Genomic DNA, 27,611 nt, shown 5'->3' with positions numbered 1-27,611 from the left:
AAGCTGGTGATCACAGCAGATGTTAAAACGTTTTAAAAGCAAAATTGTGTGTACATGGACCTCTAATTCTTCCCCCACCACTCAGTGCTGCTGTTCTAAGCTTCCCATTTCCAACCAGACTCTTTCTTAAACAAAAAGAAAACTAAACATTATTTGCTTTTGCAATGGCCAATGTAACTCAAAAAGATTAATTTCGTAAGTTAAATCAAATGCTGCAAAATATTTCTGTATAAATAACTGGCCAAGACCTACAGTAGTCCCTTCCTCCTCCCCTTCTCCTGCGTATTTCTTGTTCATACAACCTATTTATTGTTTTGAAGTATTAATTTATGTTCCACCTATTAAGACACATTAAGGTTATGCTAGGACGACAGAAGACTTTATTGTGATACTCGCATCCTAATGAACTCCATGACAGAGTGAAGGTGATCATATTGCTAAAAATATCAATACTGCTTAACTGACACTTGCGATTCCTGTTTCATCATTCAACTAATAAAAGCTGACAAAGAAGAGCTAGGCAAGCACATATTGAAGGAAATGCTACTCCAGACATAAATTCATTATGCTAAACTTCAAATTCTCCCTTTCACTTGTAGTCTCTAATTAAAAAATACATGAGACTCATTAAATTGATATGTTCTCCAATGGTTCAATCTTATTATTAATTGGTGTTTTTTAACTTAAAATACTTCCTTATTCACAATTGCTGCTATTTCCCAGCATATCTTCCTTCAAGTTTAAGCTTCTAAATAATTATATTCTGAAAGATTTGTCAGCTGGAGTCCTCATATTTTGCTTCAAAAAAATTTATACCCTATTTCTCCTCCACTGACTATTTCATAAACAGTCACTTAATGCTTCAGTCAGGAACCTATTATTCCTACTGCTTAATTAAATCCTTAAGTTAATTGACTTGTGCATTAGAGGTATTAATTATCTCATTCCATTTCCTTAAGTGATTATTTTACTTCAACACATCAAAATCAATGCTAACAGTCCACAGAGCAGGAAAAAAACCCAACAATGTGGATGGAATTTGTAATTCTGTTATTAAACCACTTTAACTGACTTTTATTTACCTCCAAAGACTCTCTAGGAGCTCTTAAAGTTACCAGCATGCATGGAGCTTAAAGAAAAGCTGTTCTCTCACTTTTTATGCTCACATGTTTACAATGAAACAATTCTAGTGCAAGAACCAGACTTTCAGACAAAGATGGGCTTTATACCTTTCATTTTATTCCTTTCTTTTTGGCTTAGTTTGTGAGAAGAACACAAGGTAACTATTTCAGAATTGTTTCAATGTCCAACACTCTGTAACACTATTGGCTAATGCTCTAAGGGTTCATTGGCAAATCACTGCTTTCTGATCATGATAGCACACAAAAAGGAGGAAATTCAAATGCTGATAATATTTCTATAAGCTTGCCCCAGTTGAAAAAAAAAAAAGTAAACCCACTTTTTTCGTTACACAAAGTCTAACTTAGACCCACAACACACAGTGGGAGCCAATGGGGAGCACAGCATTTCATGCTACATGGAACTTGCCAGTGACAAAATGAGAGGTTACCATCAGGAAATTCAATGCTCAAGCAGGATCAGAATGAAACACACTCAAATACCTCTTTCTATTTTTATCTATTTATTTTTAATTAGAACACGGTCCCCTTATTTTAAATCATTTCCTTAGAAGCAGTGGTTACGCTGTTGCCAGCACATACAATTTGTCCTTGCCAATTTCTTTGCTAAAAAGAACATACCATTCTCTTAGAAAGCATATTAGTGCAGTTTAGACTAAAGAAACTCTAAATAACAGACCTCAAACTGATTATCCAGATTTAACCTTTATTTTATACCTTTACAGATACTCTACTAAAAGTCACAGAATCACAGAATCACAGAATAACCAGGTTGGAAGAGACCCACCGGATCACCGAGTCCAACCGTTCCTACCAAACACTAAACCATATCCCTCAGCACCTCGTCCACCCGTGCCTTAAACACCTCCAGGGAAGGTGACTCAACCACCTCCCTGGGCAGCCTGTTCCAGTGCCCAATGACCCTTTCTGTAAAGAATTTTTTCCTAACGTCTAGCCTAAACCTCCCCTGTCGGAGCTTGAAGCCATTCCCTCTTGTCCTGTCCCCTGTCACTTGGAAGAAGAGGCCAGCACCCTCCTCTCTACAACGTCCTTTCAAGTAGTTGTAGAGAGCAATGAGGTCACCCCTCAGCCTCCTCTTCTCCAGGCTAAACAACCCCAGCTCTCTCAGCCGCTCCTCATAAGGCCTGTTCTCCAGCCCTTTCACCAGCTTTGTTGCTCTTCTCTGGACTCTCTCCAGAGCCTCAACATCCTTCTTGTGGTGAGGGGCCCAGAACTGAACACAGGATTCGAGGAGCGGTCTCACCAGTGCCGAGTACAGAGGGAGGATAACCTCCCTGGACCTGCTGGTCACGCCGTTTCTGATACAAGCCAAGATGCCATTGGCCTTCTTGGCCACCTGGGCACACTGCTGGCTCATATTCAGTCGGCTGTCAACCAACACACCCAGGTCCCTCTCCTCCAGGCAGCTTTCTAGACAGACTTCTCCCAGTCTGTAGCACTGCATAGGGTTGTTGTGCCCCAAGTGCAGGACCCGGCATTTGGCCTTGTTAAACCTCATGCCATTGGACTCTGCCCAGCGGTCCAGCCTGTTCAGATCCCTTTGCAGAGCCTCCCGACCCTCCAGCAGATCGACACTTCCACCCAGCTTAGTGTCGTCCGCAAACTTGCTCAGGGTGCACTCGATGCCTTCATCCAGATCATTGATGAAGACATTGAACAGGGCTGGACCCAGCACTGAGCCCTGGGGAACCCCACTTGTCACTGGCCTCCAGCTGGATTTCACACCATTTACCACCACTCTCTGGGCCCGGCCATCCAACCAGTTTTCCACCCAGGAGAGTGTGCGCCTGTCCAGGCCAGAGGCTGACAGTTTCTCAAGCAGAACGCTGTGAGAAACTGTGTCAAAGGCTTTGCTGAAGTCCAGGAAGACCACATCCACAGCCTTTCCCTCATCCAGTAGCCGGGTCACTTTGTCATAGAAGGCGATCAGGTTAGTCTGGCAAGACCTGCCTTTTGTGAACCCATGTTGACTGGGCCTGATCACCCGGTTCTCTTGCATGTGCTTCATGATAGCACTCAAGATCACCTGTTCCATGACTTTCCCTGGCACTGAGGTCAGACTGACAGGCCTGTAGTTTCCTGGGTCCTCCCTGCGGCCCTTTTTGTAGATGGGCACAACATCTACAAAAGTCAGTAACTGCTGTCCTCCGTTTCCCTCTGCTAGCCTTTATTTGAAATATTAAAACAATAGGTTGTAAGAGTCATCACAGAGCCCCAGTAAAACAAACTAAATGAAAGTTACAACTTCCTTCCTCCACATTTCAAGCAGCTCTCCCCTGCAATCAAATTCCACCACAAGCAGTCTGTGACTGGATGAAGTTAAACTCAATAAGAAATACATATACACACTGAAAGAAACTCCGCTTTTCCTTCATCTATGAAAATCCTTTAAATTGCATCGCTTTCTTACAGCAGGAGGTTCATCCTTGATATTCTGCTCAACAAGCTAAAGTAAACACATACACACAAAAAAAGGGAATTATTTTATCCATTTGAAATCTGTCACCTTACAAATGTCATAAGGATTTTTTAAGTTTCTGTTACAAGAGGCATAAAACACAACAACATGGTTTGTCTTTATTGTGTAACCGCTGCTCCTCTCCCCTCCTTCAAATCTTTTAAGCTATACAGGGCTCCTCCCTCCCAGACATCTCATTGCTTTACTACATACCTTCAATGATTTTTCCATTTCTCCTACTCTCCAAGCTGTTAGAACTAACACAATTAAAGAAAATTAAAGGATTATTTCTAGTATTTCTTTAATTAACCTCTGAAAACTCCATATAATGGATGCTGTAGTTTTTGTGCGCTTTTAATAAGGCTAGCACTGCTTGTTAGCATTCAGAATTTTGAATTGTTTACCTGCAACATCACATCACTGCTCAGAGAATAAGATACGCCATACTACAGAACAGAACTGACAAAACTTCTTAAGTAGTTATATATTGGACATATAAAACCATTACTTAACTAAAAACCATAAGACAAAAAGGAGTATAAATATGCTTAACACACCTACCTAGAATTACCAGAAAAAGACACTCACTGACAAGATGCAATTAGAGTTGCAGGACTAGTTGTAAAGTCAACATACAGAACAAATCAAAACTTGTTTTTCCCATAATATATATTAAATTGAGCTTATAAATTACATATTTTCAGTGGCTGCAAAAATTACATTATATACCTGACTACAAACTACAGAAAAAAATGCACCCTTTACTTTTTGCATTAGTTTGTATTAGGATATCTGCAGTTACATGGTGAGAAGGAAGCTTTGGTTTCCTCATGAAGTTAAAAGTCTTTATGATGACGAACAGGAACTTTATACTCCCTAATAAGATACATGCAACAAAACAAAAGAGATTAAATCAACAGGCTAAACTTCATATATTTCATTCATAGTAAAAGCAGCCACATAGATTAGTAATGCAGAAGTATATCATTACATTGAAGCTTAAGATAATTCTATGAATACCTGTACATATGCTTTAATATAGCCAAAAGAAAACGTGTATTTGGATACATCTTTAAAACTTCTCACACTTGAGACATGAAATCGCATGAAAGTACAAGCTATGAAAATGTCACATACTGTTAAAAAAATCACACATAACATGAAAGACAAACTTATTCAGCTGATAATTTTTCTCCTATAAAAACGTATATCCAAATTACCTCAAACTGATTTTCTTACATTTGTATGCTTTACACAACTAAGAAAATATAAACTTGCGGTCAAAACTGCAACCTGTACACATACCAAGTAAAGTGAAAATTCCGTTATTCTTGAAAACACTCTTAGCAGTATTACACAAGCTAGAAATCCTTTAGATTTTGAACATGAATTATCACCATATTATAAGCTTTCTTGTAGTCCTCCTTTAAGTACTGGAAAGCTGCTATAAGATCTCCTCAGAGCCTTCTCTTCTATAGGCTGAAAAACCCCAACTTTCTCAGCCTGGCCTCCTATGGGAAGCGTTCTAGCTTTCTGGGCATCTTCATGGCCCTTCCCTGGACTCATTCCCCTGAGGAACACCAGTTATAGCCAGTCTCCACTTGGACACTGAGCTCTTGGATCACAATTCTTTGTGCGCGACCATCCAGCCAATTCCTTATCTATGAGAACCTTCACATTTATTAATGCAGACATGAAGATCATTATGAGATGTCCAGAGATCGTACACTCTTCCATATGAAGTGGATCTGTTCGTTTTATAAAAAGTTCTTATCATTGAACCTCAGTCCCACTAGGTATACTTGAGTCTACTTCATGTAAGAGTGGTTGTAGACCTGTGAAATTAAGAAAAGCCATGATATTCCTTTATAAGTAAGGTATTTTCATACTCTTGTTTCTGAGAAAGTCTGCAAATGGTTGATAAAATTCTATTGGTGTTGGGAAACACGGATTATTTTATAGTAATTCTTCTTATTTGAAATGTGGTTTATGTCCAAAGAAAATCTTCAAGCTGCCAAATCATCTATGGAAGGATTGAGTTTACTCTTTCATCGATTCTCAAACAAGAATTTCATACTTTGTCAGGATTTCTGTGAGAAAACAGCTGAACAGATGATAGGTTGAGAATGTACATCTGTTCTTCAAGGTGTGTTAAAGAACACCCTTAAAACGCTCATTACGCTTTGAGTGACTCCAAGCAGTACACCTTACAGAGCATGATCACTTGGAGAATGGTCCTAAAGTCCCTTGTTAACTGAAGACTGAAGCACCACCAAAGCCATGTTAATTTTTTCCATAACGTAACAAAAAACAACAAATGTGTGAAAAATCTCCACAAGTCTGCAAGATGGCCACTAACATTGCTAAAGCTGAGGGAGACTCAGTCCTAAGCAATATTTGCCTGTATCCTGACCAACTCGGAGAAGATTCTTAACTGAATACATGGTTAAATATGCTGTACTGAAGTGGCCAGTGCTTTGGGTTTTTTGCAGATTAAGAACTCTCCTAAAGGACTCTCCCTAGTCAATGCCAAAAGACAAAGCCCACAATACACCACAAATATGCAATAAAGCTTCAGTCTAGGACGCATCCAGTTATGGACAAGACTCTGGCAACTTAGCACCTTGAATATTTACCTGGGAAAACCCTAAGTATTTAGGATAGTCCAAACCAAGGTAACGTTCTTTTAAGTAACACTTTAAGAAGGACCATCTATAAGAGCTTGCATAGCCCAGCATTTTTGGTTTAAAGATTTACTTGAAGCTTTAAAAATAGATAATAGTAATGTAGGCACCAAGAACAGACTTATTCACCGTATCCCCATAGAGGAAAAAAATCTTTCACAAAAGAGGAAAGAGAAAGAGAGATCAAGATCTGTAAGAAGCCTATCAGTAATTAAGTAAATGAAAAACTCTTCATCTTCTTCACAATGAGGGTGGTGAGGCACAGGCACAGGTTGTCCAGGGAAGCTGTGGCTGCCCCATCCCTGGAGGTGCTCAAGGCCAGGCTGGATGGGGCCTTGGGCAGCCTGATCTAGCAGGAGGTGTCCCAGCCCACGGCAAGGAAGTTGGAACTAGATGATCTTTAAGGTCCCTTTCAACTCAAGCCATTCTATGATACAGTAAATATATCCAACTAAGTGTCCTTTGCCAGAAAGGGTTAAAACTCTCTAGCACTAAAGGGGTACATGCTGTAATCCAAAACACAGTGCAGCTACCTAATCTAGAGGCAGCAATTTTGCTTCACAACAATCTAAAAACACAAACTCCTTCTCTAAATAAGCATTTCATTGGGTGCCACCTGTGCTACAACACTGCTGACAGGGAAAGGGTACATCTGTAATACTATGAAAGCTACCCAGTCTGTGTTGCAAGAAAAAATGAACAAAGGTTTGAAAGGTGATGATGCTCTACAAGCTGCATTATAAGAAAGGTCTAAGAAAAACAGACAGAGCTCTGGGCATCGAAATCAAGAGGCAGAACATGACAAAAAAAAAGGGTTTTAGGACAACCTGGAACAAGTATTATCCACAGCAACTGTCCTGTTACACCTTGTAGGTCATCTTTATAAAGAGTATATATTGCTAGAAGTTCCATTACCTGTTCCATCCCAAAAGGTGCAGAATTACCACTCACAACCTCTTCCATGTCAAAATACCTAACAAGCATGGCTGAACCACGTTCTGCGTATAGCCTGTTTTTTCAAATGATCCATTAAATTTGCTTGTGCAGGAAAAGTAGCCCTATGTTCCCTGAAAAAATGAATTTGCATTATTTAACTTCAGGTGAATTGCACAGATCATAGAAGCAGAAGGAAATCAATGCTCAAGAGTAATAATGCACAGAACAGACAGCAGGCAATGGCCATAAGGCCAGAAATAAGAGCCTAAATAGAAGAAACAGTTCCAAGAAACATTTTTATTGAGCACTGAAGACAAAGGCATTTATGATATAAGCATAGCCTTTAGGTATTAAGTTTCCTCCTCAGAAAAGGATTTATGTATTGAATTGGTAAAATATCAGGGCAGTTGAAGAGTCAGTGACAACAAATCAATAGTGCTCTTCACATCTGCAGTCTCTTATGTGCAGATGCCAACCTAAGCCTCGCATAAAAGTAAACAATTGAGTACTGACTACCTATGAAGCAAACAACTTTAGAAAAAGACTTACATCCACAAAAGCAAACATTACATTGTTTGATTAAGAGCAATGAGTAGTACAATACTTTATAACACTTTCAATCTACTTAAAAGCATTAAAACAAATAATTCTCCATAGCTTTCTGCAGTAACTATTAACTAGAAGAAACTCCTATAGTCAAGAAGAGCAAAATTTCAGAAATTTATTTGCTAATTCATAATGTATTCCTGAAGTATGGCTTCATATCCCACTTTCTTGTAGGTTTGTTCATTCCACACTTACCTGTGTACAATTTGCTTTCAAGTCTTCTGGGAATTGTAAATAGAAGTCTTTGAACTTCCAAAAAAAGGGAACACTTTCTATAATTTCTAATCTTCAATTTTAGGCAAATAATAAATTGCCTTATTTACCTTTTTTACTTAAAAATAAGCAAATTAAGAATAAGATTGCATATTGATATTGACAAATCAAAACGGGCATTGCTCTGACTTTCATCTATGCTGAGTTAACTTTTTGTATCGTTATCATCATCATAGGCTAGGCTTTGCTCTAGTTTAATTCCTAAGCAACAGGCAATGCATACGCTGCACAGCCGCATAAGCAACCCTCAAAGATGATATTCTTCACTCTTCTGAAGAAAAAATTCCACATCTGCAGTTCACAAACTGGGGTTTTCTTTTCGCTATCATGTGAGATTACGAGAGCCAAATCTCAGAGGAATACAGCTCCGGATTGCAAGTTTCAGGTAGCAAAAACCCCTCTTGCTATAAAATAAGAACCTGACCACATAACAAGATATGTAGTGAAAGTGGCAAATCAGTTGGTGTTGACTAAACAGAGTAAAACAGCTGTAATGATCAAAAGAAAGCCAGCAATATATTAGTGAGCACTGCATTTAAATTACAAGGTCCAGCAATAACTCTACACAGATCCAATACAACCGGATTACTGCTTCATTTATTCTTCATCCCAGCCTCTCAACGTATTCATATTCTTAAGAATTAACACTCAAGGCTGAGGTGAAAAGTTCAATTATTCTTAACTGCATGCATATATTAACTTACATAACAAATTTAGGATGATGTAAAATATACAGGAGTACTACCTTAATGAAACCACTTAAGAAAATAGAGCCACAAGAATTCAAACCTCATGGTTTAAATTCAAATTTGTAGCATGAATATTTACATAAACTTATTTCTATCCAAGTTCATTGTCATAAGACAACTCAGAGAAAAGATGACAAATGAGAGTTTTATGCAAAAACAATTTGCTAAAAAAGTAACTAAAATTTGTGATTGGGGAGTGTATAAAATATTTGGTAAGATTATGACATTCTCATATTAGGACTAGACAATTTTTTTGTGCCAAAAAAGTTCAATATTTCATTGTAACTCAGTGTATTTTGCCTTATCTTTTGCCAGCAACAAAAAACTCCCTATATAACTGCTTATACAATTTATTAACAACCAAGATGCTACTGGTTTGTTACACCTAGACTTCCCTAAGAGAATCTCATAATATAAAAAAAGATTTAACACAAAATACTACCTATTTTTCCCCATTATGCAGAATCCAGTATGTATTCCTAAATTGCTTTAAACTAGCTATAATGTAACTCAGAACTTCAGCAAAATATTTTCCACATAAGCAAAACTACTTTATTCTTTGTATACAAACAACATCTACATTGAACTCAAGGATACCTGTAGCTCCTATTGAGCTTGAGCTATCTTAAAACTATCCAGCATGCTAACAGTTTGACCATAGCTCAGAGAAGCTACCCAAGTTTAAGGTTTATAGCCACATCTCTTCTGTGCCTCCTTCCCCAAGCTCTTTGCAACTTTTACAACAGTTCAAACTAGGCAGATTGACAGTTTTACAGATAACTTGGAAGTATGTATGTAAACTTTTGTCACATCTTCAACAGCAAATATAGTTTATATCATCAGATTTTTTCTTTTCAACTCTGATTGACAGCCCTCATCCCGAGCTTAGATTCTTAAAAGCACAGGGCTGATCCTGCATATGGGTTCCTTAAGTCTTTTAGAAAAGGACTGCATGGACATTCTTTAATACTAAACACGTAAAAAAGTCATCTTTAGCAGCACTGGCTTGAGCTAGCTCATTTCACTTTGCACTTAGATAGACCAGAAAAGCTTACGCAATTATGCAACCTCAACTGGGGTGACAGTGACCTCCAACTCAAAGCAAAAGCTTGTCAAACTGCTATTACTTTCAGCACAGAATTAAGCAATCAAGTTCAGAAAACACATATTCATAGAAACTTACGGATCATGCTTCCCATATGTAATACTCGATATAATTTTTTTTCCTACAATAATGAGACACTAGGGAAAACATTTACCTACCACAGCTTTTAGACTTTCTCATTCATAGAGCTTTCATTTTGAAGTAATTTAAAACTGGTAAAAAGTCTTCTGGTGTTTAAGTTATTAGAATAAGTGTGTACTCTCTGATGAATCAGTCCACTTTTCAGCACAGAAACTGGGCTGAGCACAGCTCTATTACACAGATCAACCATCATTTCACATTATTTTCCTACTAACTCTAACTCCCTCTTGGTAAAAGGAAGGTTTTAAGAAATAAATTAATTTGTTTTCTACAGGTCCTTTAAGAAAGCGTCATTTTTAGTAAAAAAGAAAAAAGTTAAATAAGATATTACACACAGGTCTAGTCAAGAGTATTTTGCGCAAGCCAATGGGATCCTGAAACTCGCTGTGTTGTGCTGCCCTCTTCAGGTTAACAGCACTTAAATTTTCTAGTTCTTTTGCTTGATGCGTCCACTCACTGCATTTCCACTTCTTTCATAAACTTTTTCAGATTTGCAGTTTCAAGTAGTAGTTCACCTCTGTCCTAGCAGTTCTTGAAGTATTTTTGATCTAAAAAAAACCCTATAGAAATAAACTGTGCTTTCAGACTCTACTTCTTCCTAATTTTAATACTAATTTTAAGGATTATCAAAATATCAGCCAGTGATTGAAAAGATTACTTAAAAAAACTTCAGGACTGGCAAGCAAGCCTCATGACAAGGGGCTTAAAGAGCTCAATTGATCCAGCTTAAACAAAGAAAAACGAAGCTGTTGAAATAATTCTGTAAGCAAACTTTGAGGTGAGGTCAGAAAGTCAGACAACTTGAAAGTGGTATAAGGCAGAACAAAATCTAGAAACTGGAGTCAGACAAATTCAGCCTTGAAATGCAACAGAGCCTTTTTCACAAAAAAAAAAAAAAAATTAATAACCCACTAGCAAAAAAGAATGGAGTCATCATAACTTGAAAACTTTACAGGTGGACCCAGTATCTTTCCAGACAATCTGGTTTGGTCAGTTTGAGTAGTTGTCACAACTTGGGTCAAACTGTGACGCCACTTTGCATACTTGCAATGGGTTTTGCAATTGATTATCTGAGCTCTACCAATTATGCAGAAATATGAATAAAATATTCTTCTATTACTTTGGAAAGGGGCATGCTTAGGCTTCAGATTATTAATATTTGTCTCAACAAATGAACATCTTTGAGCACTTAATTTCCCTCTCCCACTTTGCTATTTTTAGCGGACAGGTCATGGCAGACATTTAAAACTATTTAGGCATCTCAGTACTGCAACTCTGACAGAAAGACCAAAGTGTCAGATTTAATCAATATACTATTAAGTATAGAGAATTTCATTCACACTACTAAGGTAGAAAAACATCAAAACAATTTGTGACTGTACAATTTAATCACACCATCTTATTCAGGGAGGAAAAACCTTTCAAAGTTAAGGTCTACAATGTAACAAGGCAATGAAATTAACCTAAATCTCTTAGAAAATAGAGGCAAAGGAAATGCTCATTCCAGTACCATGGCATTTCCCAGTATTCAAATAAAGGAACAAGTAAACAATCCCAGATCATCCTCATTTGGGCTGGTAAACACACAACAGCCAGCCTGCCTTAAGCCAAGCGTGACTCTTGAAATGATCAGAAGAACTTATCATGAATTGTATTAAAACATTTTCTTTCACATAATTTGTAATTTTGTTCTCAAGAATTAAATGCTATTTACACTCGTAAATCCTATATAGTCATAGGGCAGACTCCAGAGAAAAGAAAGAAGATTGGCGAGGAGAGAGCAAGCAACAGCAAGCAGATGCATACGACATGGGGAGAGAACAAAATACCCAGACTCAGGAATCAATGCAAACTAAGTGCACAACTGAGAGTCAGAGTGCTCCCATCTGCAGAGTAAGACAGCAGTTCCTCAGGGTAGTCTTTATCAGCACGTAGAGACACTTTTCTGGTGCCTGACTAATATGCCCCATCACAGTGCCTGCAGCCAAAGACTGATGAAAACTTCCTGACAACTGTCAGCCATACAGTTTATTCAATTAGAAAGTGCAAAACCAGCTGGTCTTATAAACACAGGGAAAAAGTCCTCAAGCCAAACTAGCTTTAATACCGTACAAGAAAAGCAACGCTTTTAAACACATAATATACACAAAACATTACTATTATTTTCTCTTATGCTACTAAAGAACAAGTGAAAATAGCACTCTACTCAACAGTACTATCATATAAAAAGGCAAAGAAGTTTTAGTGCAACTGTTGACTGAAGACACAGCAGCTTATACCTCTGAAGTGATGAAGTAAGGCACTTTTTTTTTTTGGACGCAGGTAAGTAAAAGTGTCACAAAAATATAACCACTATTTTTAAACCTTCTCTGGTAGAAAAAGTTTCCACCTATGTCAAAGGTTCATCTGGGACAAGCTCCATAGGACACAGCTTAGACTACAAAAGCTGGTAATAACTCCCCAAGGTCTCTTGGCTAACAGTAGATGTCAAGATTTAGGTCCAATCTTAGCTGCTACACTTAGAAGAAGAGGTTCTGGATAGATCCTTTTAAAATTACCCGTGGTTAGTTTAGTTCTGACTTACCCAAGTACAGCATTTGTATTTTTGCCTTCTTTCTTCCCCCACACACCATCAGATTTGGATACCACATGAGGCATGATTCATATTATTCTTTAGAAATTTATTTTAATAGACAAGCTTTACAACTGAAAGAGCCTTGAAAAGCATGTCAAGATCACTTAATTGCATGCGTTTTTCTGCAGCAACATTTCCCAGTAACATTTAATTGTTGCTAAGACTGATTTTTCTTAGTTGATACCATAATCTAGTACACTTCTTTGCAGGAAAAGAAATTCACCCATCTCATACTGCCAAAATACACTCTAGGCAGTGCACTTCACAGAATTTCCTTCTAATAATTTTTGGAAGATGGAAGATATGGAGACTAAGCTGAGAAACTCCCCTCACTGAAAGCAATGCTTAGTAATTCCTGCTATCCACCTGTATCTACAACACTGTGTGAAAACACATAGGGAATAATTGTCCTCTGTAATACAAACCTAAGGTAAATTTGCTTTCAGGTATTTCTGTGGGGATATGCAAGCAATCAATTAGAAAGCAAAGCTAACTTCTACCAGCACTAATAGAAATCAAATGCGATTGGGGTGGGAGTTAAACATATCTTAAGAATATTTTTGAATTATATGCAAGTTTGTTGCTAAGTACTGCAAAATTATGTTAAAACTACAGCAATTAAGTACTTGCTTGGAATCAAATAACAATCTCACCTGTTCTAACACTTTTTGAAAATTCCTCCAAACAAACTTTTATGATGAGCAGTAATCAGTGCACAAACCAACAAACCAAACAACAAAGCTAGAAACACCTGCATCCGTTTTTCTTTTTTTTTTTTCTTCAAAACATCACTGAAAATATTTAGAAATGCTAACAGAACATCACTGAAAATATTTAGAAATACTAAGAAAAGCATTACTGAAAATAATATACACCAACCTTCTCAAAGGCTGTCCCAGCAACATCTTTATTTGTGTTTGGTCTTCTATTCTTAGTTTCATATTTTGAGTTCAAAGTAGAGCAAGTAAGTTTTTCCAATTGAAAAAGTAATGAGAATCAAGATAAGTATGTACTACTGGCTAGAGGGATACATATTACTGAATTAGGTCTTTTTTTTTCCTTTTAAAGCTTTACTAGCATGAAAACATGTGACATAATAGAAAATTTCCTTCACAGCTTATTCAGAATTCTGACAGCAAAAAATCTCCATTTTGAAAACCCATTTAAGTGATTTCTATGAAAAGACTTAAAAAAACCCTATGAGAGAACAAACAAACAACTTGGCAACCAACCAAACAAAATTCTGTGAGCAGACTACTTTTTCTGACACATTTTTTGATACTTATACAAACCTTGCCATCTGCTATGATCTCTGACAAAATAACTGACTTCCGTTCTCGATCTAAGGTTTCACTATGACAGTAAATGTCTTCTAACATTAAAGTTACTTCAGTCCCATTGCAGGATTGTGCAGGTTTGCATGGTCATTAAAACTTGTAATAAAGTAGTATCAGACTATTCAGTGCTATGAATAAATGACTTTTTTTGATAGGTACAGATGCAAAACTTGAATGTAAATACGTGAAAACATTTCAAAGACAAAACAGAGCAGAACTACAGAGAGGCTACAGGAGCTCTGTAAAAGCTTTTAACTGTACTTAATTCCAAACTTCTTCATGACCTTAATGCTATAGAAACTAAGAGGACATCAAAACATTGTAAGGATTCCAAGAAACATGTCTCCAAATAAACTGCTGGGAAAAATAGAGCACGGGTGTATTAAAACAAAAAAATTATTCAAGGCTAGTTTAGGATTGTAAAATATACCACTAGAAGAGAAAGGTAAAAACTAGATGCCAGACCTATGCCGTCACTTTCACCAACGCCAACAAGAAAAAAGCCTACACAGTGGCTGAGGGAAAAAGTGGTGCTCCTGAAATGTTTGACTCTGAAAGAGAGCATTTTACATCCAAAGCAGTCTTCATAGTCAGCAGTTATTTTTAATGACAGAATTAGCTTTGTTAAACAAACTAACATCATGTATAGCAGCCTCAGCATTCTCAGGTATTACACACTTACGACAATGAATGATAATGACCTATTAGAACAAACACACTCTATTTAGTCTTTGCTAATTGATACAACTCAAGGGTCCTGCAAAGAAAAGCACAAGTTTTACCATGTTGTTAGAAAAGGGAATGTATAACTCTGAAAACAGATTATGGTATACAACACCTCTGTGGAAGAGTTAGGTAAAAGTGGTTTTACTTCACTGTCTTTTACCTGATAAATTCTAAATGGGACGTATCGAAATCCATTCTCTTCTGGGGGATACTCCATGAGTTTTCGATTTATTGCCCAAAACTGCTCAAATTTATCTGTGAAGGTAAAATTGGATTTTGTTAATAACATACCTTTTCATCTAAAAGAAGTACATGAGACATGATTGGAACAACATGCAAGCTTTTCTTACATAAGTTTGACCTGTATGAATTTATTTTTTTCCCACTTTTCCCTTCACTGTTTAGCCTGAAGCCAAAGGTAAGTCATCTGCATTCTCCTATGAAAACAGTGATATGGCAACTTACTGAACTGAAAGAGAAAGCAACATGAATTCATATCGTATCTCCCACTGCTAGGTAGATACTGGGCCATAAATTACGGATTTCATTAACTCAATTAACAGTGCCCATTCCTCCATCTCTACTGCTACTGGTTCACATCGTCTCACAGTTTGTTAAAATCATCTAATTGTTCCCAACTACAGACAAACTAAAGAAGTATAAACTCCTCAAGAAGTTTTTCTATTTGGATACGCAGGTCTTATAAGAACCCTTCAACAATGTATTATATAAATCAGAAAAATAAACTGCCAGTTTCATGACAACCTGAAAACAGAAGTTTGTTTGAAACACATTTTTGTTAATACTATCCAAATAACTAGGTTTAGTGAAGTAGCCTGAGGCAGCACACCATTTCATCCTGTTCAGACATTACAAGAACTGAATAGTTTATTGCACTTAAAATGTATTAAGGACAGCATAGGTCTAGAACAGTAAAGCCTTCTATACATGCAAATCAATTATTCAAATCAAGCAAACAACCAATACCAAAAGTGACAGAAGGGAACATGAAAAGCTAAGATGAACTGCCACTAGCCTTACTGAAGAAGGCAGCTTCAGAAGGGGAACAGCAAGGGATATGTTTCCTTACACGCTCTAATTCTTCAAGACATCAAATGCAGTTTCTTCAACAGTAACATGTGGTCAGATTTTCTCTCCTTGGCACAATGTTCAGCTGACTCTCAAGAAGCTTGGCCACATAACCATTAGAGAATTCAGAGCCCTGAAGCCAGGTAACGTTCAGAAATCTATTCACTGTCACAATGCAGGAATTTCCAAGAAATCATAAATAAATTCATGCCAGGTATCTTGCGGGAGCATTTCCTGATACTTATCTCGGAAAGTACTTCCATACCCTTGTTTCCTGATTAGCAGCAAGTGCTTCTTGACAAGAGCCAGCAATGTGTGCTTGCAGCCCAAAAGGCCAGCTGAAGGCCAACCATATCCTGGGCTGCATCAAAAGCAGCGTGGCCAGCAGGTCGAGGGAGGTGATTCTGCCCCTCTATTCCTCCCTTGGGAGACCCCGCCTGGAGTACTGTGTCCAGTTCTGGAATCCCCAACATAAGAAGGATATGAAGCTGTTGGAACAAGTCCAGAGGAGGCCTACAAAGATGATCAGAGGGCTGAGGCACCTCCCATACAACGACAACCTGAGAGATTTGGGCTTGTTCAGCCTGGAGAAGAGAAAGCTCCCAGGAGATCTTATAGCAACCTTCCAGTAACTAAAGGGGGCTACAAGTAAAGCTGGGGAGGGACTGTTTACAAAGGCTTGTAGTGAGAGGACTAGGGGCAATGGATATAAACTGGAGAGTGGCATATTTAGACTAATAAGGAAGAATTTCTTCACTATGAGAGTGATGAGGCACTGGCACAGGTTGCCCAGTGAAGTTGTGGATGCCCCAGCCCTGGAGTTGTTCAAGGCTAGGTTGGACGCAGCCTTGGGCAGCCTGATCCAGTGGGAGGTGTTTCTGCCCATGGTAGGGGGTAGGAACTAGATGAACTTTAAGGTCCCTTCCAACCGTAACTATTCTATGATTCTAAGTCCAACACAAAAAATGATTGCATCCTCCTGATGAATTCTGTCAGTGGGAAGGTGAAGATCTAGCATACTTCTCTCATCCTTGGAAACAATGTTGAGAATGGCTTACAGCTTTCACCACATATTGCACGGATAGGGCTCCTACAGGAGGCATTGATCTATTTATACTCAATTACCACATCCCACTACAAACTCAGTTGATAAAGCTATTATAGTGAAACACAAAGCAAAACAATCAAGACCTACTTAAGCTAATGAGCTTCAGCAGACTCTCAAATAAGGAATCTACATATTTGGAAACACCCTACCTGGGCAAAAATAAAACAAATATTGATTTCATTTATTATTTAATGCTCACATTACAGTAACTAGCAAAGTTATGTAAACGGCTTACTGTTTTCAAAGTTCAATACAGTGGAGCAACACATCTTATGGATCAGAAGAACAAGAAACTCTGAACAAGCAGACTTACAGTATATTATCCCTTGTAGCATATATGGTAAACAAGGGAGTCTTTGAAGAACAGAAGTGTTACAGTGGTAAAGTACAGTTCTTCATGCCAGCTTCCTCACCTTCCAGAAATCATGCAGGAAACCTTATTCAAGGCAATTATTTTTACAAATGTAGAGTTCTCAGGTTATTCTCTGAATGCTCAGACAATGCTTAACACAATCAATTGTTTTATCAAGATGTTTAAATTCCTAATAGTTTCTGTAGTTTCTAAACATAACAGTAATAAACCTGTGACACTGAATGACGAACTTGCTGCATTTTGCAATCAAGTATATTCTGTCAATTCACTTGATACTCCAGGGGAAAAAAAACCTTACTACAAAATTAACTAGACATAATGAAGTCAGTTATTTTAAGACACATCTCCACTGTCTGTATAGCACTGTCTGAAGACATCTAAGCTAATTCATCCTCATAATCTCAAGACTGCTGTCCTCCAAATGTCTTTCCATGGATACAATCATTTTACTATAGGAAACAGAGTATGGTGTAAGAAAACTAACACACATTTTTAAAGTAAGCAGCAGGAAAAGCTATCCAGTTTGTATACTCATACATATGACCTGGAAAAGGCTTGTATTAGCATCAGGAGCACTGGCTGAATGACAGAATCCTGAAGTTCCAAAATAGAAAATCCAAACCAACTACTTTAACAGAACCCTTAAGATTCAAAGCTTAAAACAAACAAACATAAAGACCCAACATCATCCAACACCCCCTTCCCAGTCCCCTTGAAAAAATAAGCAAAAGAATTCATCACTCTTCCATTTATGTGTGTCAGTACCTCCTGTTTATGCAAAACAGACTTAAGGAAGCTATTAATGCTATGACAAGCTATAAGAACTAATTAGTGCTTTGGCTAGACAGGACTTAAAGACAGAAGGTGCTGGCCGGAAGTTTGACAATCAAAACAAAACTGAGTTTTCATCAAGCCCGTAAACAAAGAATTGTTCTGTACCTACCAGCAAAAGCACTTTATACACTCATCTCCCTCCCTCATGAAAAGCTTATGCAGTCTACACAGTATTTGAATTCCCTCAATAGTCAAATCCGATTACTTTTGTTTTCCACAATCCATCTGCTTTTCAGAAAGTGCAGATGCGTTAAAGACTTTCTGTATTAGCGAAAACAAGCACTTGCAAAAGGCAGATGTTCATATCTGAATAACAATATTTAAATTAACGGCAATAAGATTACAACAGAAGCAAGATTAGTGACAGTATAAAAGTTTCAGATTACTCCACTATTCATATTACTTAAACAAGAGAGGATGTTTGCTATGTAACTTTGCGTAAAGGGAAATATAACTTTGGACCCTGTATTTTAAGTCAAAGATCAGAAAGTTAGTGACCAAATAACGGAGGAGCCATCCAGTTGAAAAATCTATCAGCTAAATCATTATATTTATAAGCATTCATTTATTAGAAATGCAGTCACCGCATGCTCAGATACCAGACATGGTTGGCCTTCAATACTGCAGAGATTACAGAAAGAATTAATGCAAAAATTAAGGAAAGATTGTTTAAATTCAAAAGGAAATGGTAATTCATGGCTTTTATCTTCAAGTAGCTTTCTAGAAAATCAAAAAAGTGAAAACATAGGTGTAGCCCTCAGGGTACCATTTACACACAAACTTTTTGTCTACACAACTCATGGTTTCTTCTTTAAGCCATCTAGTTGTGTGAATTAAAAAAAATACATGCTTGGAATTAAGTTTTATCTCTAGCTCTATGCAGACAATACCAATTTGCAGCCTTCCTGAAAATGTGTCCAATCCTCACGTTTAAAAAACACAAAATTTTTGTCTGTTCTCAGTGGTTCATCACTGTCTAATATCCATATGAACCAGAGAAATTATACACAGCCAGGAGTACTTGGGCAGAACCAACCACAGCACTAAGACACCAAAGACTCTCCAACTGATTTATCAGAACTATAGAAAAACTTCAGATTGGAAGTGAGTTTGGAGGGCAAGCTTTGGAATAAAAGCACCTGCCCCAGGAATGGCTATCTACACAAAGTTAAATGAGTTTGCTTAATGCCTTGCTCAGTAAAGGTTTGACCACCTCCACAGGTTTCCACTCAACCGCTTTCACTCCCCCTGCCCTAATATCCCATCAGACTTACTCCTGCCGCAACTTGTATCTGTTCTCTTTTGTAACGGCCCAACTCCAGTGCCAATGGAGGTATGTCTGAGAGGAGCCTGACTTCATCTGCTCTACAATCCTTCCTTCTAGGTGTTGGAAAGCAGCTGTTAGATCCATCTTCAGGCTAAACAAGGCAGTTCCCCCAGTCTCTTCTAATATAGCATATGTTCCAGCCCCTAATCATCCTAGCAGTACCCCTTTGGATTCTCTCCTGTTTGCCCACATTTCTTTTGTCCTGGGCTGCCAAAGATGACACAGCATTCCCAGTGCAGCTTTACAAGTGCTGAGTCAAGGGGAATTACTCACCATCTGGCTATATTCTGGGGGTTACAAGGGCTAAAGCAGCTCCATGGTTAATCTTTATTTCTGCAATATCACATGACAGACTTAATTCAGCTTGTTGTTCGCCATTACCCACTTAAACAAAGCTGCTTCCCAGCCAGTCCCTAGCCTGCCCCAATGCACAGCGTTTTTCCTGTCCCTGATGAAGGACGATGCACTTGTGCCTGTGAGCTCCCGAGGCTCCTGCTTGCTATTGCTCCAGCTTGTCATAGTCCCCGTGAATGGCAGATCTGCCCTCCGGTCTATGAGCCGCTCCCACCAACTTTTTCTTTTAGTCATAAATTCACTACATCCATAGCTATGTTTAAACCATCGTATATGCATAATCAAATAAACAGTACTATACAGAGGGCTACAGTCAAGGATACAAGGTTTATTTTCTTAACTTTAAAGCAACTGCACTTAACTGCTACAGCCAAAAAGCAGTCTCTTCAAAATTTAGTATCAATGCTACTTCCACATTGTTTCCAAGAGGATTAAGACTGTACAGGCATACATAGTTCTGCTGAGTGGTGAGCTAGTTCAACCAATTTTATAAAAACTTAAATTTTGTGTGGTACGCCTCAAGCATGAAGTGGCTTTGTTGATGAAAGATAAATATTTTAAACACTTTAAAACTAACTGTACTGCGCTTTTCGAAAACAGTACTTACAGTTGGTTGCTCTCATTTCTCATCTATTTAAAGACTTGTCTCTAAATGGCTTTAGGCCATCTAAACTCATTATTCTTATTATTGTACAATAAGACCAGTGATAATTCAATTATCAAGGACTTAAGGAAGACTCCAATACATATTTGACTCTCTGACCACTGCAGTTCAGTGCCAGCCTTTTTGAGAACACGGTTTCAAATGCTGTTATTGCATCACTGAAACTTTTTTTTTCCCCCTAGGTTACACATTGCACCATCCACAGTTAAATTATTCTTGTTATTAAATGCTTCAGTTACTTGGATATTTTGACAGATCATGGTGTATGATACAAATCTACATCTGAAGAGGGCACACAAGTATACTAGTCTTTTCAGACTATTTTCAGGCATGAGTAACTATCAGATATAGAGAGATGGGACCTTAGAACTGTTTTGACTTAATATGACAGAAGCTAGCTACAGAAATACATGGAAGTATTCTTCATGTCACAAAGTAACAACGTTCAACATGAACGCACATATCTAAAGTAGTCATAATTCTGCCTTGTAATTACACAAGTTTTTATCTGAAATATCTCCACCGCATGAAGTGCTTGCTAGTCTGACCTTCCAAATTCACATTCAGTTGGCATGTTGCTATATAATACCACAAGAAAGCAGCAGAAATAAAATTTGAAAGTAAAACATAAGTAGGCTTTACTTAGCCTGAACAGGCTAAATAAGACATGGAATCACTGCAAGAGTAAACGTCACACTAACTAGCTCAAGTACTAATAATAGCCAAGTACAGTGGTATGGGCCTCCAGGTTGGCTACCTAGCTCTGTCACTCCTTTTTTGTCCTATTATAGTGTATACGAATTATATCAATTCAACTCTGGTTGTTTATATGCACTACAGCAAATTTTTAACAGCAGTATTTACAATCAAAGAATAATTAGGACAAACTTCCTTATATAGTTAGCTGTTAATTCTAGTTCAAAAAACTAATTCATAAGCCACACTACAAATGTAGCTATGGATGCAATGAGAAAAAAAGGGGGATCCCTCCCCTAATACTGTACAGTCAGGTTTCAGATCAGTGTATTTAACACATTTACTTTCATGCTGCAATTTGTCCATTAGTTTTTATAGCAAAGTAGCATTCTGAAGATAAAGAAATAAAAGTGTATTGCCTAGGTTTCACAGGTTAACAGGACATTTTAAAAACTATGACAAAGCAGCATTTCACTCTTCAGGTTAACTACCAGATCCAAAAAGGCCTTTCCCCCTGTTTTAAGGGAGCTCCGATTTACCAACATTCTTTTCACTTATTAAATGCACTGATGAAACAGAAGTTTCACTTTAAGTACACCATTTCCTCAACACCACCTCCCTTTATTTCTAGGTCATCAATTTATGTGGAGAAGGTTCAGGATAAGAAAATGATCAAGATGAACTACTTTCTTTCCTGCATTCAAATAACAAAGTGCATACACCCTACCAAGTTTAAGATTTCTCTGCAGCCTAAAAGCAGGTGATCCCAGTAGGTATTATCACTTAAACTAAAAGGAAAGCTCTGATGACTGCTAAAAAATGTGCAATACATTTTTTAAACAAATAACCCATAGGCTGTGTAGGAATCGAGCAGCAGGGCTTGTTACAGACTTCCCCATGGAAGGCAATGGGAAAAGGACTCCTGACAATTCTACCCATCCTCCAGTTGCCCATCCCAAGTCTAGATAGCCTCGATATTTTAATATTTACTTTGCCTCTGGTTATGCTCCATTTACATACAAGAAAACAGAGCAGTATCTATCCATGAAAAGCATAGCACAGGGAAAGCAAATTAGGTTAATCTACTTGGCTTTACCTGTGCTATGCTTTTTCTAAGATACAGCTTTCCTTAAAATTTAAGGAACCATTATATTAACACATCCATCAAATTCAGGAGTTTACTGGCAGAAAGTAACTTAGAAACATTTCAAATTGCAAAGCAAAACTGCCTCAGCAACTAAAGAAAGCTAATTTTAAAAGTACAGTCTGTTTTAAGAGATTGTTTACTTCTGCCAATTCTCTCTGGCCTCACAAACACAGCAGATCTGCTGTGACCCCTTGTTTGAGTGTGGAGCAGAGAAAGCCAAGGGGTGAATGAATTTAGGCTGCCATCAATTCCCCACCTTAGTACTGCGACAAAGGGCAGCTATCAAGTGGCACCAGGCCAGTATAGAAGAGTAACAAAGCAAAAGCCAGTTTTGGGGGATGACAGTTTAGAATCATGATACTGCACCCACACAGGTGGAACATCAGTTTAGTCATTTGTGCAGAAAGGGTAACAAACCACTAAACTCTGCAGAACACTTAAGTCTAGGTCACAACCCATTACCAGAAAAAAAACCACAAACAATTGAACCCCAAACAAAAACCACCACCAGCACAAAAAAAAAAAAAAATCCCTGAGAAGGCCTGCTCTGATACATCTGATTCATTTTGCAGGTCTGGCCTGTCTGAATCCAGCCCCAGCTCAGTGCTAAAAGAGCACTGGGCTGACTTCGTGCAGAGTGATTTGAATTTGTCCAAACTAAACCAACTGGGTTCCATAATATCAGCAAACCCAACGTCTGAAGTATGCCATGCTCCCTTAACTCCAGGATACCTTAACTCCAGGATAAGCAGGTAGTGACACTAATTATAAGAAAACTTGATGCATTTCCAGACATTTTTAACCATCAGCCCAGGAAGGTAATGGCTGTTTTAATTTTCATCCTCTTTTAACCAATACAGCCATCGTCAAAGCTCAAAAGAATTGTTTAATATTTCTTCACAATTAAACAAATCTGGATAGACTGTTGAAAGATATTACCAGTTTGACAGTGATACAGGGAAAAAGAAAAAAGATTACTTTCTGATTTAAGAACTAACAGTTCATTTATTTATTCTCCTGTTAAATTCTTACAGATTTTCTAAGTATATATTGTCTAATTTAAGTTTCAATTAACAGTTGAGATTACAGATTTGTTCAGCTCATCATCTCAGGTTGAGACAAAAAACAGCATTGCTCCCACCAATTCTCTGCAAAGACAACTGGAGAAACATACATAATCAAATCTGAGTGGACTATGTGTACACAACACAAGAATGACGCTGATAACGTATGACACTTTCTTTTTGGCAGTTCAAACATTTCTAAACAGGAATGTGATAACCGAGAAAAACCACAACTGCCCCTCAAAAGCCCTGGACTGGTTTAGGTATGATTTAGAAAGAAATGCAAGAAAACACATGCCTGATTCTGTCAGTAAGACAAGAAAGAGATCATACGCATTAAAAGATAAAATACTGCATATTCTGAGTGCAGAATTTTTGTATTTTAATAAGAACACTTCAATATGGCCACTTAACTCTTGGTAAGCCTGATGGTATGAATAAACATTCTTTTTTCATAACATCTTCTGTAAAGTAATGCCTTCATTATATTTTACAATACATAAAGAAGCCTTAAAAAATGGCCATGAGTTTTTACTGCTTATTTCCCCCATGCATCTATCAGAAATACCAAGACTAGTCTTCACCCATTATAACTGATGCCTTTGAAAATTTCAGGGTATGGTTGCTTATATCTCTCCACAACTGATGAAAAGCAGCTGTGTTGAATCTAAACTCCCCCCTTTATCCATTATATACTGAAGTTATAGATATTAATTCTTAGAACCATGCAAAAAATACAGCTCTCTCCTAAAACCACTTGAGATTTCATTTGATCCCGAGTCACCAGTAGGCCCACAGTCTTAATGTTTCAAAGCTGAAAGTTTTTATTTTTCCACACAAAAGGCAAGAAGAAAAAAACCACCCACTTGAAAATCCTCTTCAACCATGACAAAAATGGCCATCATAACACTATTAAAGCAAGAACAGCAGTAACATTTTCCCTCAATTCTGATGAAAGAATTTTAACAATTCTTACAAAGGAGCAGAGGTTAGTACAGCTATGCAGACTGTCTTTATTGCTTCTCTACCACAGGCAGAAATCCACAACGCTGGTCAAAATTAAGGCAACACAGATTAACCCATCCCAAAAGAAGTGTTCTAGTTAAGAAATTCTCTGATTTATGGACAAAAATTGGCTACCTGAAGTCTGAAGAACAAGCAAAACCACAGAACAAACAATAGAGAGAAAAGTATGTTTACCTTCACGCTTTGGTAGCAGATTAACACAAAACAAGAAACAGTAGGATGAGACATGTAAAGGTTGTTAGGAATACCTACCAGCTGCTACCAGCACAAGATTTTACCACAAATCCACTATTACAGCTCTTCCCTTAAAACTGAGAAGTTTCTCATGCTACCTGTTCAAGGACTTCCTAGCAGAAACATTTATACCAAATTACACTTTTAACCGGTAGTTACATTGCTCCAAATAAGCAAACCTGGATAACTATATTCTCAAAAACATGATTTTAATACAGACCCTCTAAGTATTGCTATCACTTGTTAAATATATAGCACTTCCTACATTTAAGAACTGAAGAAAATGGTTTTAAGCTTCACAGAAGAAAAAGGCTGCAGATACATCATTACTTACAAGGCAGTTATCACAAATGCTACTTTCTTTTCTTTTTTGTGGTCATTCATTCTGTTTCACAAAGAGGTTTAAAATTATTACATCTCAAACGAAAGCCTATAAAAACATACTGAAAGATAGAACATGCTCAAAAAGAGTTTTCTTGGTTTCACAAGCTTTTCTTGTTTCTCTTTTATGAAAAGTTGAGAAATTAAAATTAGCATTTGAAAGTATTCAAAAGATTGTTTAAACTTCTCATTTAGGTGTTGGATTCCACAGGTGTGATTTCTCATTAAGTACAGTGAAACCTTCTTGAAATCGACCTTGCTAGGCAACCTCTGTTCTTAATATTATAAAGCAAAACAGTAAAAAAATCTAGTTTCCCTTCAACTGAAGATACTCTTAGACAAATAATCAACTAAAAGGTAGAGCCTAAGACAAGCACAGAGAGAACACACTGCATACATGTTCTCTTACTTTACATGTTGAGGGTATCGAGGTTCTGTAACTTCCGGTTAAGAAAATAACTTTAAGGCATACCATTCTATTGTTTAGTCAACTCTTTTGCCATTATCATACTCACATTATAACTCATTATAGTCATAACTCCTGCTAGAGGCCTTTTAGTTTTAATTTTAAAAAACGTGAATAAAAAGAGCACGTAAAGTGCATTGCTGGGAACACTTGAGCACCGAGACTAGGTGACAGGATTTCTTTCTTCAATAAAGCTAATAATTCTTGAAGTAGAAAACAAAATTATGCTGGCATGGCATTTGGTTTCTCTGAAACTAAATTGCTTGCAAGGAAAACACTATTACAGCAGAACATTTCTTTTTCACAGAATTATTAAAACTGCAGTTTAAATTGAGTTGTAACAAGGTAAGCTTTAGGGAAACATCTGGCTTTATACCAGTTCTGGCTTCCAGTAGACCAGAACTCTTTGTTTACTGCTAATTCACAAAAAATAGATATATTTTCAGTAAGTTTGCTGACTAAAGTCTATACTAAACAATCTCTCAAGAAGTACTTTGAACTGAATCAGATAAAGTGCAATTTCTTACATGATAAGTTTTGCATGTATGTACTACATCCCTCAATATCTTACCATTCAAATGGTAAATTAAGATATTACCAAAATTTCTAACTCTCCCCCAATTAAATAAAAAGTAGAAACCAGAGTGTCTAATAAGCACTCAACCTTCAACATTATTACAGAAATACCTTTAATATGAAAGGCAGTACCACTAAACAATAAAAAAATTAGAATAGCCTCACACATTAAATATATACATTAAATGCAGATTAACTTGGAACCTCACTGTCTAAAGCAAACACATGCCTCAAGTCTTCTAGTCTTGCATTCAAAGCTTCTCCTGTTTAATTTACCTTATAAATACATGGGAAGATGTAAATTTTAACTGTTTTTCCTATGTTGAGATACAAAATACTAAACATCTTCATGCTTACAGCTTCCGTAAAATAAATTTACCAGTAACAATATGACAGCTTCAGGAGATGAAGAAAATGCATTCAAAGGGGCATTATCACCTATTCTAGGCAGCAGTTTCTGAAATACTCACAAAACTTATCAACTTACAGGTCTCTAAGAACCATGGTAAGAAAGAGGAGACACTAAAACCAAAAGAAGTTAGGTTTTGCATTGCAATATGGATTCATGCCATCTGTACAAAGTAATTATCTTAGAACATCCTGTTCTGAATTATTCTGCTGACTTTTTCAAGTCAATACTTATCTATGTAGAAATCTTGGTGAAAAACACGGTAATATCAGCAATAAAATTGAATGTGGCAGAGGGAAAAGTAAAATTACTAATCAACTGGGCAACTTCTTTGAAAGTTTACCTATATTGTTTATCAATGACAAACCTTAAGTATAAACTAGGGAAGACCTTTTTTACATTAACATCCAAGATAGTTAATACTAAATTATACATGTCCCAAATAAAGACTGTCAGTTGCACAAACGTAAACTAGACAATATTTATCTATTTTATTTCGTTGTTTTAACAAACCAAAACCAGCAGAGTTCTGACTCAATTTACTTCCTTGAATAACTCATGCCACATTTCAATTATCACATAAATGGCAACTTAAAAAAAAGGATATTTTGTGACATTAGACTAAAATTCTGCAGAACAATTACATACTGCATCCTGTATCATGACTAAAATTTGAAAAAAATATTTATTAGCAAGTTAGACCTAAATATAATTAATATTTGATGGATTGTATTTACCATTCTGTAATCCCATCCACAGTTGTTTATGATCCTTTTTTTGCATCTCATTGATGACTTGACTTTTGTGCTTTAAAGCATCTGCTTCTTTTATACTAGCCATAAAATGAGCTTCAATCACATCCTTAGAATGGCAATGTAGAAGATCCTTTTCTGGAAAATTCTACAAAGAGAAGAGATAGATCAAGAGAATTAAATGCATCTCGCACATCTCAGAAGATAAAGAATAAATTATAATTTTCATAAAGTTTATATTTATGCAGAAGCAGCACGATGGAATCTTCTACTTACAGAAGAAGGTAACATCCATTCTCTC

The 27,611-nt window shown here is 37.1% G+C and overlaps 1 protein-coding gene across 2 annotated transcripts in view; it reads right to left on the bottom strand.

The window, feature by feature from the left end:
* The window catches only part of LOC138717583 (autophagy protein 5), a 79,423-nt gene that overhangs the window by 31,988 nt on the left and 19,824 nt on the right, over positions 1–27,611 (bottom strand). For both annotated transcript variants that reach the window (XM_069851103.1, XM_069851104.1), the window contains exons 5-6: positions 27,296–27,458; positions 14,971–15,065 (exon numbers count right to left, since the gene is read on the bottom strand). In XM_069851103.1, the coding sequence (XP_069707204.1) occupies positions 14,971–15,065; positions 27,296–27,458 (258 nt within the window). The remainder of the gene's footprint in view (positions 1–14,970; positions 15,066–27,295; positions 27,459–27,611) is intronic.

This window comes from Phaenicophaeus curvirostris, chromosome 2 (genome assembly GCF_032191515.1).
Source record: "Phaenicophaeus curvirostris isolate KB17595 chromosome 2, BPBGC_Pcur_1.0, whole genome shotgun sequence".
In the NCBI taxonomy this organism is placed as follows: domain Eukaryota; kingdom Metazoa; phylum Chordata; class Aves; order Cuculiformes; family Cuculidae; genus Phaenicophaeus; species Phaenicophaeus curvirostris.
The sequence above is the reverse complement of the archived record's forward strand: the minus strand, read 5'-3'. Positions and strand labels throughout refer to the sequence as shown.